The sequence below is a fragment of the Diadema antillarum genome, unplaced genomic scaffold (assembly GCF_040938485.1).
Source record: "Diadema antillarum isolate AM-2024a unplaced genomic scaffold, OU_Dant_1.0 seq00000447_RagTag, whole genome shotgun sequence".
Lineage (NCBI taxonomy): Eukaryota > Metazoa > Echinodermata > Echinoidea > Diadematoida > Diadematidae > Diadema > Diadema antillarum.
In genome coordinates this window covers 820,048-835,278 of record NW_027271421.1, presented here as the reverse complement: position 1 = coordinate 835,278, position 15,231 = coordinate 820,048, and the positions used below count along the sequence as shown (strand labels likewise).

The window sequence follows — 15,231 nt, the reverse complement described above, 5'->3', positions numbered from 1 at the left end:
TAAAGTAATCACTGAGATGGTAGTGGCATGTCTATCTGGATGCAAAATTTGTCGTTGTGTCAGGTGGTATGTCTGTTCAGTGAGGAGTGTTCCTTGAAGTTATTTTTTATGTTCATGTAAAGGGCTCTTCTGGCATGCGAGGACCAAGAGGAGAAGATGGTGCAGATGGAAATGATGGTAGGAATGGAAGTCCAGGAGAAATGGGCATGGCTGGAGAAGCAGGAAGACCTGTGAGTAACTCAGTATTATGCTACTCTCTTAAGGAGTCCTCGATTCATACATTTATACATTTTGATAACTATCAAATTGTCACTGAAATCTAGTACTTTTAATACTGAACCTTGATAGTTTGATATAGATATCCAATCTTCTATGACAGTTGCACCTGCAGTAATAACATGGTCAATATTTCTGTTGAGGTATTTGAGAAGGAGCTAGAAGTGTCATTTGTAGATATCAATGTGTTGAGTAGATTTGATTGTTTGTTTTTGTGGGGTTTTTTTTATATTGGATATTACAATAGATAAGGTGTAATTGTTGTACAGTTTCATGAAAGAAAACTGGGGAATTACTTTAATTACTTTAATTCAATTGATCATTTGAAAAGTGCAATTGTTATTTATACACCTTCTCTCTGATATTTTTTCAAAACACATCGAAATATTTCCCAACATTACTTTTATTTACTTTTTTTCTTCTTCTCCCCAAGGGTCTGTCTGGTATGCCTGGAATGCATGGTGCTGTTGGACACAAAGGATGGACTGTGAGTGACACTTATTCTGATACATGCAGCTTGAATACATCATAGTTTGATGTTATGTTATTAATAAGAGTCACCCAGCTATTTCATAAAAGATGTTAGGTCATATCATGTTTGTGAGAAGAAAGACAGAATTTTATCTCAAGAAATGATTGAAATTATTTAAGATGAGGATTTTACAGTTTCTTCATGTAAACCTACCAATGAGATGAGATTGATTTTGCCTGCTGAGTTTCGATTCAATCCTGGTATGTTGTTGCACATTGAAGTGAAATTATTTTTTTATTCAAAAAAAAATTTAAAAATTATCTTTTAGTTCTTGAAGGTAGAAGATGTCTGCACAGACACACTTGGAAGTTAACCAAGTCTCGGCCTTTTGTCAAGACCCTCTTGTGAGCCGAGCTCGACAGCGCGGGGGCCTTTTTGAGATCTGCTTCACACATTATTATTCATGACACATGAACGCTACTGAATATTCATATTAACGGGTTCTGGTCGACAAAGTGGATCTATGCGCTCCCCACATCCTCCATCTCTGTGTTGTCATGCCTATTCACATTCATCACTGACCACCTATGGAGGTCTGTGACAAGCATTCGCCATATGCAAATCGGGCTTGGACAGTCAGATATACTGATTGATCGACTTTTGCTCCCGAAATCGGGGAGCAAAAGTTGGTAAATCAAAGGGCTAACAGAAGGATGCGAAGCAGATCTCAAAAGGCCCTCATGCTACCCCACTCAGCTGGGCTCTCTTCAATATACAGCGAGAGGACCTTGACAAAAGGCTAACCAAGTCTTAATCACTGGAACTCTAAATGGTTTGTTATATTTCTGTTGGATATATTCTAATGCTTGCAAAGTCCATTAGTAGGAACCATCATCATAATAAAAATTCATCTAAAACAAAGATGATCAGTGCTTTTGCAAACAAGGTTTGGTAAAGTAAAAAGGGGTTTTTATCACTTCATGAGAGTGAAGGGCACTGCAAAGTTATGATGTTGTACATGGTGGATTTTTATCCCTTTCTTTTGTCCTCTCACTCTAGGGCCGACGTGGAATGAATGGTGCTGTAGGAGACAAGGGTCTACAGGGAGAGAGTGGAAATACTGGAGATGTGGGCATGATGGGTCCACAAGGAAACCCTGTAAGTGAACACTAGTTGGATGAATCTGAAGTCACTGTCTGTTGGTTCCATTGCAATGTAAAGAGTTAACTTGGTGGAATAATTTTAGGAAAAGTTTCAAACATCACATCTGATATGCCACTTGAAATGCAGTTATTGAATTCTGTTGTGCTATGTGATGACATATCGTATAATGAATGATGAATTGTTTAGTACAAACTATTGTCCCTGATAAAGACCTGACTACCCAACTGGTTGGGGGGGGGGGGGGAGGGGGGTGTGGATTAAAAAGAGAGATGACGCCTCTGATGTGTATATTGCTATTTTTGCATATTAGTCTGTTAATAGAGATGAGTTCATGGAATATTTGCAGGTATTGTGCTGCCATCTTTAAGGATGACCTGTGAATGAGTGTTAGAGAGTAATCATTAATATTGTCTGTAGCTGTATGCCTCATATATTGACTGTGAGATTGGAGTTTGTTCTACTAGTCTTGTATCATACTGTAGAAAAGCATAGAATGCTTCTGATATTTCTTTTACTCTTCTCTACAGGGTGCACGTGGTCTTACTGGAGGTAGTGGACCAAGTGGAGCTAAAGGTCCAGCTGTAAGTTTGTTACTTTGATAGTTTGTAACTATTCTATAGATGTAAAAACATAACGGTCATGACTGTTGTGTTCCTCCTATCTTAAGGTCAATCATCCTTATTTCTTACTACATCAGTGCAAGTAGCTTTTCCTCCTTTTCGTAGTATCAATGCCATTAACTTTGTCTTTTTTGCAATTATATGTGGTAGTAGTGCCAGATCTGTATTTACTTTCTTTCATTGATATAGATAGTTCTTTCATCCAGTGCTTTTTAAACACTTTTTATTTGCAATAATAATGCTTTCCACAGTATCAATCACCTGTTCTTATGTGCTAAAGGGCATCAAACTATTCTCTCACTATTAAAGTGAGATGATGTTGAAGGATTTCAGTGATGGTCTCCATGAAGCCTCCCCTGTGTACTGTTTCTCTTTGGTGTAGGGTGAACGTGGATCCGCAGGAGCCACTGGTGAACAGGGACCTGGGGTAAGTATTGATTCATTGTAATTTCTTCTTTTTGCTATGGATGGCGGAGCTAGAAAGGTGGAAAGAAAAACAATTAAAATGGTTGTGATATTCAGTGAGTTACTCAAGCATAGTCTATATGTGCCCGTGCATCACAAAGCCAACAAAAAGTGGCACACTCAGATTTTATGTGAGAACTCAAATTTGGTGAAACTTGTCAAGCTTGTCAATCTTGGGTTTTTCATATTTTCTGAAAGAGCAATTCTTCTACACTATTTTAAACTTTGTGGTAATTGGTTTATCCTCTACATGGAAAGCTGTTCCTTGAGTGTAAAATTAGGCAGTTTTGTGTTGAATTTACCCAGAACAAGATATTGCATGTCAGAGGAATCTATCAAATTTGAGGACATACGCACTGGCAAGTTCTCTCACTGAATAGCATAATTTCTCATGAAATTACAAGATGAAATGATTTGTACAATGGATTGATTGCTCAAAATTAGCAGACGTCAAGTAGTAATATCATGATTGATTGAATGTAATTAATGTTTAATTTGAATCCTTTGTGGTCTCATATTCCTTGAGAAAAAAATACTAAGTAAATAAGATTATAAAAAAAAAAAAAAAAACTTAGGTCACATGATTTAGTCATCTATGTAACAACTGTAATGATGCTGTACTTTTTCAATGTGGCTGGACAAACCTTCTGAAATATATTTGTGTCTCTACTAGCAAGTTTTGAATGGATTTATTCTCTTTATATTCAGGGCAATTCTGGACCCCTAGGAGCCCCAGGAGCCCCCGGACTGGCTGGTGCCAAGGTATGTATTCTCAGTTTCAAGATGTCACCTATCCCTTGCTGGTGATACCTAGCTGTATAATGACTAAATTCTTCCAGAGTGACGGTCCGTGAGATGAGATTAGTTAAATAGTGCAAAGGAATATTGGATTACTCCCATTTCTTTCAAGGCTCAAATAGTTCATGCTCCTGAGATGAAGGGATGTTTAATTCGTGCTTTGTGATAGTGCACTGTATGCAAACTGCATTGTGGATATAGGTGACATGAACTGAGAATTGATGTCTCAAATATCTAATGACCTTCAAATGTTCTGAGATTATGAAGAAGATTGTTATAATCTGCCTTATATCATGTTTATAAATATTGTTATATTATGATAGCAGATGTGAAAATAACCATTCTGGAAAATGAGCCTGCCATTGAATTTTTAGATAGTTTTCTCAGACAATGTACTCTGCTAACAACATGTAGTAATGTGGGAGCACTGTGGCACAGTGGAGAAGACTCGAGACTCCCGATCAGAGGACCCGAGATCGATTCCTGCCCAGTGCTTACGTCCTTGGACAAGATGTGTTTACCCACCATGTCCCTCTCGACCCAGGTGTACACACTTTTAAATGGGTACCTGGTAACGCTGGGGTAATAATAATAGCAGGGCCCTCTGGTAAAGCAGTGGCAACACTGAAGAGGCTACCCTGGGTAAATAAGACCTTATTATTATATATTATTATTATTATGAAGATTTTCCTGAATTCACTGTGTGACAGGGAGAGACTGGTATCTCTGGGGAACGTGGATCAACTGGAGCTGTGGGTCTTCTGGGTGAGACTGGTCCTCGGGGATCTCCTGGTGCTGCTGGTGTAGCTGTGAGTATATCTTGTGTTCACTCTATTGTACTTGTATGACACTCCAGCGTACACGTGACAGTTGAAAAGTATACCACTGACTGAATCAAACTGGCTGTTGTTCCATTCTGTTATTATCAATAGTTATTGATCATGCAAGATGGTTTGTTTTTATAGAATACCAAGTAACCCCAAACTACATCCCTTTTGAAATGAAATTGCTTTGGGGGAAAAAAAAACAACAACCCAACAACAACTATGACCCAACAACTCTCCTAATGTAGGAGTAGTCCCATTCATATTTATCCGATGACAAATGTGAGAGTCTGTAAGAATTCACTGAAAAAAAAAGATTTAGAGGCGTTACCTAAATCTCTCAAAGCTGAATCACATCAGCTGTGGCGTCGACAGCAATGTTGTTGACTGGAGTAACTCCTCATTTTCCCTTACATCGTATTTCTTTGTCAGTGCCATAGTAGAAAGAATACAATAATCTAACCCGTATTTTCTTTTACTTGACACATGTCAGGATAGTACAGTGTATATTACCTAGCACTCCCTTGATCTGAAATCCCAAGGAATGAAGCAGGACCTTGTCTTGTTTCCTCCTCTAGCCCAATGTCCCCAAAGAGTATGACCTTATCAAGAAACAATAAGATGGCATACTGTGGAATATGGCTTTAGATGTATGATATCATTTTTATGGAATTCCTCTTGTCCACTTATCCCGTGATGTTCAATTTGTGTGATTTTGCATCTCTGAATCATGTTGTAGGGTGTTCCAGGAAACAGTGGTGACAGTGGCATTGCAGGAGAGATGGTAAGACACCACACCTTTTAATCCTTTCAATACCAGTGAGTCAAGTGTGCACCGGTTTGACACACAAACCTGTGGAAAGGAAATGAATGTGGCACGCAGGGAGTTTATCATGTCAAATGATGCACAATCATCACTTTTCTATCACTACAGTTTCCAAGAATCTGTACCCAACTCACTGAAAAATATACCTGTTGCATTAAGCGTGGAGTATTTGTAGTGAGTTGGAATCAACTATGTGTGAAACACATTGATTGAATTAGTAAATGTAGAATTCTGCTAAAGACCACTAACTGTTTGTATTCGTGTAGATCACTGATTGTTTTTCTCCAAATTCTTGCATATTCCTTTCCACTCTTATTGGAAGAGTATTAATTTTTTATGCAAGAAGTCTGTGTAGGAAGAGAAAACAATGCATCGCTGTTTTATACATTATTATTATATGTGACTTTGTATGCCTCTGCCCCAAGGATGCTGGAAGCTTTGTTTCATACATGCTTCTGAGGTTGATACAATGTACTTAATGAGGAGGAAAAAAGCATCATGACTCACAAAGCAAAAGAATTGAGCAAACCAAAGTGTCATCTCATTTGAATGCTTGTAGGGACCAGCTGGAGAAGTTGGAGCCCCAGGACGGATTGGAGCACCAGGATCTCAGGTAAGGAGTGTTTATTCATTTTGGGATGAAAATTGTGATTACGTTTAATTTGATATACTCGGGCAGGTGTCTCTGGGAAATGCGTGATGTGGCAAAATCAGTCCGTCCTCAACGGGTTAAGGATAACAATATGGTGCCAAATGCTTACCTTTAATTCAGTGATAGGGCTATATGTTTGAAGGATTAAATTTTTGCCTGTTTTATCTGTATTCAGTGTAACATGCTCTTCACTGTAGCTGATGTGTATCATTCCATCTAATCTGTTGTCTATGACTGAGCTCTATCTCTTGTTTTTTTCGTTGTTGTTATTTTGTTTTGTTTTGTTTTTTGTTCTTATAGGGTGTGACAGGTCCTTCAGGTATTTCAGGAGATCGAGGAGATGTTGTAAGTACAAGTTCTTTTTTTATTTCTATATTCTGTTTGACATATTTTAAATCAGAATGAGTTAACCCAGGAAGAGTTCGGAGCATTCTCAATATCTTGGTACTTTTATTTCTATATTCTGTTTGACATATTTTAAATCAAAATGAATTAACCCAGGAAGAGTTCGGAGCATTCTCAATATCTCGGTACTTTTATTTCTATATTCTGTTTGACATATTTTAAATCAAAATGAATTAACCCATTATTAAGAGTTCGTAACATTTTTTTCAATATCTTGCTACTTGTGATTATGCCAGATGAATAATCCAAGGAGGAATAAATGCAAAGATGTGAAGGAACATAGAGAAAAAAAAAAGCACATAGAGTGTGAGGAGGACAGCAATGACATCTGTATATCTTTATTCTGTTGAAATGATTCATTCTATTAATTGATCCTAACCTTGATTATTTTCACTCACAGGGTATCGCTGGTTACCAAGGAATGACAGGAAGCCGTGGTGCTCCAGGAGCTAGGGTAGGATTCTAAGCACTAAACATTTATCGTATGCTGTCAGAGAAAGACCTGTGGCTATCACCCAAACTAGTAATGTTGATTACTAGACATTTTACTTCATCTCCTTTGCAAACATTTTTTTTCTTCATTTGTTGTTGTTTTTTTCAGTTAGTTTTGCAACTGCTAGTGTACTGTGAATTGGCACATGTTTGAGATCATATGAGAGGAAGCTGTTTGTGTCATTTGATATATCTCTCTACTGTTCATGTAGTCAGTTTTGCAGTGTTCTTATTTTTTCAAATTCAGTGAGTAAATTGATATTTAAGAAATTGACAACTCACAAAAATATTGAATTCTGTCATGCAAATAGCCTGTTCATCTTTTGCAGAGTTGCAAAGCACTACCCTGTCTACTGAGAAGAGATAAACTTATGTCTCATTTTGTCACTATGGTTTCCAACCACTCATAGACCTGTTTACATGCTCTTTACTCTTTAAGCAAAATGATCTGTTAATCAGGAAGATGTATTTTATTCTCTTGATGCCATGAGAAGAAGAAGTTTTTATAGATAACATATCAATTGTCTAAAATTCATCATTGTATTTGCAGTTATCCTTTGATTCTGCTGCATGGAACTTCCTTGTGGATGCTTCTTTTAACATTCTTTATGGTTCTTGGTTGAGGAAACCTTTTTATTCTGACTTCATGGAAACAGCTGAAGAGTTCTTGATTATTTAAATTAGAACTTGCCTGGGTCACTGTTGCATTTGTTGTGGCACACAGTATATCATGTATTGAAATATATTGTGATAGGTGGTTGTAAAACCTATCGCTGTAGGTCTAGTGTGAACCTAACATTGGGATGATGTGATTTCATCCTTTCTCAGGGTCTTCGTGGACCTGGTGGAGAGCAAGGACCTGTAGGAAATGGAGGAGAGCAGGTAGGTTCAGCTCTTTGGTTCATTATTACTTTGGTGTAAATTAAAGTCCATCTGAGGAAGAGAGCTTGATGTATGAGAGTACTAAAAAGAGACCCAGCATGAGAGCCATTGTAAAATTATATTTGAAATAGAGGGAGAAGAGGGAGAAGGGGGCATGTAGTCTCTTCTTCTGTCTTCCTGTTCGTTTATTATTATTTCTTATTTCTTATTTAAGAAGTCTTGGAAAAAAACCCCACACTGTAATCAATTGTTGCAATTTATTTCATGAGTTTCTGCCAAAAATCACATTGAGATATACACTCGTCTCTTTTGAGGCTTCAGAAAGAAACATGATTTTTGCTGAATCAATTGCTCTCTTGTGACTCCCGTGATAGTCTTTCATTTGACCCTTTGAAACTAATACCAACTATGGCAAAGTGCTAGTCTGAATGAGCTCAGGCTGCTTCAGTTAGTAGCAATGCAGCTAAGTGACTGTAGTAGTCATAAATAATTATATTTTAGAATCCAATCTGGCCCTTCTGTAAATCCTCTGGTGTATCTAGGTTAATTCTTCTGGCCCTCTTTGAAGTCAAGGTGAAGGTGCCTTGCCTTCAGATGTATCAAGATGATGTCTCCTAGTTCCTACAAGTTTCAAGGTGAAGATGTTGCTAGGCCCATTGGTGTGTCATAGTAAAGGCATCCCTTAGCTCTCAGGGGTCACATGATAAGAGTATTCTTGACTCAATGTGAATCACAGGAAGGGTTTTATATTAGCATATCTGTTTCTTTTATTACTTTGAAGTGTTCATGAACTCTCTTTTTTCTTCATTGGTAAGGAATTGTCATTTCATATCATAGACAAAACTAAGATGTCTCAAGGCCACGATCCTGGTTTTCTTAATGTTTACAGGGAGAAACTGGATCCATGGGACCTGCTGGACCCCGTGGACCACTCGGAGCAACAGTAAGCTTGCCTAGCTTTTCATATATCTTTGTCTTTAATGTAGTAGATTAAAGAATGTATAATTTGTACAATGGGTAATTCTCCACCAGCTCAAAACCAGGGTATTACTCTTTTAACACTTACTCAGAATTATTGTAGTATTTTATTTTTTTTTTGTCTTGCTGCATTTTATCCACCAGTATTAGGAGTCCACATGGTCAGTCATTACACTGATGACTTGAGAAAAGCCAAATCAGGACTCAATTTTTGCCTCTTCCGAAAAGTATGGATAATTTTAAGGTACCCAGCTGAGATGACTCCTTCACTCTGCAAGAGAAGGGAACTCTATTTATCATGAGTATGCTGAGCAGTAATGTTAGTAATGGATGTATCCTGATGTTAATTTCTAGGGACCCCAAGGAGGTCCAGGTCTTCTTGGCGCTCCAGGACTCCAAGGATTCATGGTAAGTTAACAATTTTTTTTTTTTTTAATCACCCAAACCTATTTAATCTCATCACTAAGTGAGTGGCCACAAGAACACAAAAATGATGTACAGTCTCAGATATTTAAGTCACAACCACTCTGCCTGTTCTTCATTTCTTGAAAGTCTACTGTGCAATTTAGAAATCCTGTGTTCATATTACATTGAGCCTCACTAAGATAATTGATTATAATTTCATACTTGGTACACACATGAATGAGGCCAAATTAAAAAGAAAGAAGGCAAATGTGTTCTGCATACACCTATTACCCTCCTCCAACGAGTACACACATTATGTTTGTATTCTAAGTTTGCTTGAAGCTGACCTTGCATAATGAAGACATGAATGCTGATTTAAGCTGGTTATATTTGATTGATAAGGCATTCACTTTTCTTGCTTAAAACAGGGTGAACCAGGAGAAGCTGGACCTCAGGGCCCCGCTGGTGAGACAGGATCTAGGGTAAGTTTAGTCATTCAAAGTTGGCAAGGTCCAACTTATGAAACTTTTCGTCATTGTTATATCATTGTACAGTTTATTTATATGCCACCTTCTTTTTTAGTGAACAAACATACTGAATGGAAATGTTTGAGATGAAATGTCATATGTAGTCTGTTCATAAAATGGAGACTACAGGTGTATATCATGGAAACTTGCACCTTACTTAAAGGCATAATTCACCATTTGCAGATGAAACAAAACCCAGCATTAGTACTTCAAAATAGTTCTTACATGTAAGTAATGGCTAGAAACAACTACTGTAAAAATTTGAGTCCGTATAATCGATGTTAAGTGTTGTTAAGTACACAAAATGTGAACAATAGTTATAATAAAAATGTTTCCTGATTAAACCGTCTACAGTTCTGGTTTATTGGGAAAAACACAGATATCTCCTCATATTTTAGGCTTTATTGCAAAATTATTATATGGTAGGATGTGTTGTGATACAACAGACCTACACATATGCATCAAATGTGATATCTTGACAATTTTTAAATCAGTACTCCCAAAAGTAAACTGGACCTTTATAAAGTAATTGATTTGAATGTTCAGCTCACATACCTCATTGTACTGAGTGATAGTTCAACAAGATAGCAAATTGGTTCTTGTCTGAAAGCAATGATGAAACCACTTGTGTCTAATCATCTCTTTGCGCAGGGCGTAAATGGAGAGCCAGGTTCCCCAGGCCGCACTGGACCAAATGTAAGTAAATGTTTGGATGTCTTTTTTTATTTATTCTTTGTTATCAAAACTTGTTCTTGTATGGTATCCCCCTCCTTTGAGCTTGTTCTTGTGCAGAAGAGATGCATAAACATTAAAGAAGGAAGACAGAATTGCAAACTAGAAAGCCCTTCAGAATAATTATATGCACACAATGAATTCGAATCTCTTTTTTAAACATAAAATTTCCTATTCTTGCATACTGTTCTTGGTCAGATCTTGTTCTGGGCAAAGGTGTATAGAGCTTAACCGGTTCCATATGGGAACATGATGACCTGCGCATTAAGTCTATGGGCATTTCAGAATTCAGTATAAAATGGGTAAAGAATAGTAACTATTCATTCCTTTTCGTTGTCAATCAGTCTGCCCAAAGAAAATATATACCCAATCATTCATTCTCTCGTGCACCAAAAGAAATTGCATGATGCTAAACTCTGTCATTTTTTTTTCTTTGTTGAACCAGGGAGCTGCAGGTGAAGATGGTCTCGCAGGGAATGATGGCAAGACAGGACCAACTGTAAGTTATTCATTTTGACTGTTTTGTGCAGTTGAGATACCATGTTTTTTAGCTTCCCTAGATAGAAATCTGTGCTGATGAATCCCTGGAATTTTATTTTGAATGTAGAATAGATTGATTTCACATGCATGTCATGGCCCTTGTTGAGGTTAATTGTCCAAGTGTGTATAGAGAAGTCAGTTTAAAAGAGCAAACAGATTCATTTCAAAGTCTAAGTGGAAAGATTAATTATTACAGTATTGAAAAAGAATGGAAAAAAATGGTTGAATGTCTGTTCAGTGTAGAAATTGCAGAGATTAGAAGCTGAAGTGGTCTGTATGGTTTTCTTCTCTCTTCTCAATAGGGCAGCCCTGGCAACGATGGACCCCCAGGCCCCCCAGGGGAGATGGTAAGTGGTCACTAAATGTTCCCTAAAGAGATGGAGAGGTGAACGTAGTCATTTTGATTTTTGGGAGATTTGTTAGTCACACCGATTCTACTCTTATATGCTTGTTGCAAACTTATTTTTCTGGGCCATAAAGGAGATTTTTATTGTGATGCTCTTTAAAGGACATCAGTTTTCACAATTACAGTCTCTGCTACAGACTGCTTTGGAGTCTGTTCCAAAGGCTACTAAAAACCCCTGCTCTGCAGCCATACCAATTCATTCTGCATCATTTCCACTTGTGGTTCTAGCTATTGGCTGTTTCAAGATTACTCTTCTATCCGTCGTGAGTGGAATAACAAAGGCTGTTCACTGCAATGGCATGTGATGTCTGCAGTGCAAATCTTCAGTCTTTGTTACTTACTAATGACATAAAGATCAAATTCCAAACAGTTGAATTTCAGTTGATTATGCTCTTGCATGTTAAACTTCACCAAACTTCAGTTGTGATACATACATGTATTATGAAGTGTCTAGACCCTGCAGAACCCACCCCATGGCTGTATAAAAAGGTCGCATCTCATCTGTATTGTGCTGCTTGATAGAGAGAAAGACAGAAAGCAATCTGTCAGTGAGTCATAGTCTTAACTCTAAACATCTCACTTCACTTACAGGGAGCAATTGGAATGCCAGGAGAGGCTGGATCACCCGGTCCCCAAGGAGAAGCTGTAAGCACCAAACCCAAATATAAGTTACACTAATTTATGGTCAACTTAACAAGCTCCTGGTTGTATTACAGAACTATTACCTGGAATATTGCAAACACACTCATAACCTGCATAGTTGTTCAGATATGTTTTGCTCAGCAAGTCTCAAAATGTTTAACAAACATTGAATTAAGACATTGAACATTTGCTTGTGTAGCCCCCAGAAATAAGGAAATTCCCAATCAAAGCATTATTCAAATCAAGACTAAGAACACATCTTTTTATTCAAAATTGTTAACAATATCGTGAAGCTCATCAGGAGCTCTTGCAGTATAAAATATATGTACATAGTTTGTGCCCTTTGCAAATTGATTAATAATAGTAATGGTAATTATAATGATGATGATAATAATAATGATCTTAAAAGTAATTGGAATTCTTCTTCTTCTTTTTCTTTTTCTTCTTCTTATTATTATGATGATGATGATGATTATCATCATCATCATCATCATCATCATCATCATCATCATCATCATCATCATTTAATCAATCATTTAATTAATCAATCAATCGTTTAAAAAAAAAGGTGTCTAATGATTGCAGAAAACCCTTAACTCTATCTTCCGGGCGACCTGAGTTTCTTTGCAAGTCAATAAAAGACTATTTGTAATTTGGTGTATGTGCAGGGAGTGGTTCCTCATCCTTTCCTTGATGTTTCTCATAGGGTTTCAATGGTAACCGTGGAGAGACTGGAGCACCAGGTGTACGAGGAGATGCTGTGAGTTGGACCAATCCTTTTCTCATAGTCATAATTATTAATCAAGTCTTTGGAATTATGAATGAATAGCATAGGATTTGAATATTAATAATTAGAGATGATTCGATATCAATTTGTTAATGAGCATTTTTAAAGAATTTACTGTTTAGAAGGCTCTTCCTGGTTTTGTATACGCATACAAGTACCTTCATTTAGAGTGTTCATTCAAGATGAATGTGTTATATCCAAAGTACGCCTGTATAATATATAGATCAGATTAATTTAATTATGCAAACAGGCATTAAATGTTTTATGCCGGTCCCCTGAAAGGTGCAAAAGGTGATATGTTACAGCCTTCCATTTGTCTGTCCTTCCATCTTTCTCACCTTGTTCTTCTTGCAAGTTAAATGAAAGAGTTTCTTTAAATTTTTTGTTGTACAACTTACAAACTATACATTTGTATGTGGTGTAGATGTTATGATTAGATGAAGCAAAAAAAAAAAAAAATACTGAGAAGAATAACTGAATCAACATCAAAGGTCAATAGAAGTGTGGAATTATGGTAATGAATACGATCAATTTCCTGAAATGACAGAGATGAAATGTCTTTAGAAGGTTAAGTTGAAAGAGTCACCTTTATATTTACCATTGTCATATTCTTCACCTTTTTTTCTTATGGTGCAGGTGAAGAATCAAGTTCTGGCCATTGTCAGAGGTTAAGATCTGTGAAATTTATCGAAATGAGAATGTGGTTCTCAGTCATGTTGACCTATTTTAGATGTAGTGGTAGTGTATGGAGCAGAGACATTACAGTCAACTGCTCAAAGAAATCAAATTACCATTTCTTATCCCCTTGTAATTTAGATACTTTGAGATATCTTAGTGAAGCATAGGTGAGAGAGAACAAGTTTGTGTTTGACATTGTGTGTCCATTCAGAGTAGAATGATTGCAGTGATTTGACCCTTGTCTTATCAGGGTGCTAATGGTGAGCCTGGATCTGCTGGTCCCCCAGGAGTGACTGGTCGCCAAGGAATGCGTGGAGAAGGTGGTAGTCAGGGAGCGGTTGGTGTGCCAGGTGGTCAGGTGAGAACTTTGCCCTTCTCTCACTGAAAAGATGGTTTGTTTTGAGCCATCCAGCTCATACTTTCTCTATGTACATGTGCATGTATGGTCTCTATTAACCCTATTCTAACTGGGCTATTTGAGACCAAGTTTTTGGTCAATTTGACCCCCCTTCAGATCTCGGCCGCCAATTGCGCGATTGCCGCAAAATTTTGCCTGAACAGAAAGCCGGATGTCAACTACAAGATTACATGGTCATAGAAAAGAAAAAATTTTGATTTTCTTTTAGTAAATTAATTATGCAAATTTATGCATGAAATCATGTTTTCACCTATACTGTAACTCCATTAAGAAGACTGAATGATTGCTAAATTTTTGTGTAAGAGTTCCTCAAGACACATTGAACAATTTTCTTGTAAAAAAATAGCACAACCAAAATTAGTTTCTTTTGTTTTTATTGTTTTGTTAATTTCTGATGTATTTCATTGTTTTTTTGACCTTTTTGTTTTCTATTGTTTTTTGGCCAAAATTTGTTGCAGGCACTTTTTCAAGCTTATCTACATTAAAATTGATTAATTTCAATGGTTAATAGTTGAAATAATCTAATGTTTATCAATTTAACCAAAAAACACAATTTGCATTGGATTTGCACACGATATCATGAATTTGAGCCATTTTCGGGTTGACATGCATACGCAAAACATTATGTAACTTCAGAATGGTGTACCCGGACATCGCAAATTTGGTCTCAAAATATGCGGGAGACTTCAAAGAAAAAAGTCATGAAACGACGCGGCAAAATCTTTGCGCGTTGCGGAATCGCGGCGCGAAATGTCGAGAGGGGGGTCAAATTGACCCCCCCCACAGTTAGAATAGGGTTAATCACAGTACTGAATAGACATTATTTGTGGTAGGGATGTTGTAATTTTTTTGTACATGTATATTATTCTTCTATTGAAAATAAAAAGTGATATGAGACAAACCCTGTCATCACCTAATGGAGCATCCATGTCAGTATGCAGCGTGTGACAAAGCTTCTCCAATGTTTGTATCATAGGGACCTGGTGGCATGCAGGGTGTTGCTGGACCCCGTGGAAACCGTGGTGAGCGTGGAAGCACTGGACCTATAGGAGTCGCTGGAAATATGGGAGAAGTTGTGAGTTGGCAGAATTTCCTTTTTAACTTTGTAACCAGTCTAGACTTCTTTCTGTAGCTCTGTCATACTCTGAGTTCTACACGATCTGTTCCTCTTTAGCATGCATTCCGCATATTGGTATTTCAAAATGTGTCTTTGCTGATATTATATTTATGTATTGATTTTTA

At 37.2% G+C, this 15,231-nt stretch overlaps 1 protein-coding gene across 1 annotated transcript in view; it reads left to right on the top strand.

Annotated features, from left to right (window-relative positions):
- LOC139732793 (uncharacterized) overlaps positions 1 to 15,231 on the top strand; it is a 90,336-nt gene that overhangs the window by 54,498 nt on the left and 20,607 nt on the right. Inside the window, exons 25-46 of the mRNA XM_071643636.1 lie at positions 123 to 230; positions 710 to 763; positions 1,808 to 1,906; positions 2,440 to 2,493; positions 2,915 to 2,959; positions 3,706 to 3,759; positions 4,506 to 4,604; positions 5,359 to 5,403; positions 6,005 to 6,058; positions 6,398 to 6,442; positions 6,903 to 6,956; positions 7,823 to 7,876; positions 8,766 to 8,819; positions 9,209 to 9,262; positions 9,688 to 9,741; positions 10,438 to 10,482; positions 10,964 to 11,017; positions 11,361 to 11,405; positions 12,056 to 12,109; positions 12,813 to 12,866; positions 13,822 to 13,929; positions 14,966 to 15,064. Of these exons, the coding sequence (XP_071499737.1) occupies positions 123 to 230; positions 710 to 763; positions 1,808 to 1,906; positions 2,440 to 2,493; positions 2,915 to 2,959; positions 3,706 to 3,759; positions 4,506 to 4,604; positions 5,359 to 5,403; positions 6,005 to 6,058; positions 6,398 to 6,442; positions 6,903 to 6,956; positions 7,823 to 7,876; positions 8,766 to 8,819; positions 9,209 to 9,262; positions 9,688 to 9,741; positions 10,438 to 10,482; positions 10,964 to 11,017; positions 11,361 to 11,405; positions 12,056 to 12,109; positions 12,813 to 12,866; positions 13,822 to 13,929; positions 14,966 to 15,064 (1,386 nt within the window). The remainder of the gene's footprint in view (positions 1 to 122; positions 231 to 709; positions 764 to 1,807; positions 1,907 to 2,439; positions 2,494 to 2,914; positions 2,960 to 3,705; positions 3,760 to 4,505; positions 4,605 to 5,358; positions 5,404 to 6,004; positions 6,059 to 6,397; positions 6,443 to 6,902; positions 6,957 to 7,822; positions 7,877 to 8,765; positions 8,820 to 9,208; positions 9,263 to 9,687; positions 9,742 to 10,437; positions 10,483 to 10,963; positions 11,018 to 11,360; positions 11,406 to 12,055; positions 12,110 to 12,812; positions 12,867 to 13,821; positions 13,930 to 14,965; positions 15,065 to 15,231) is intronic.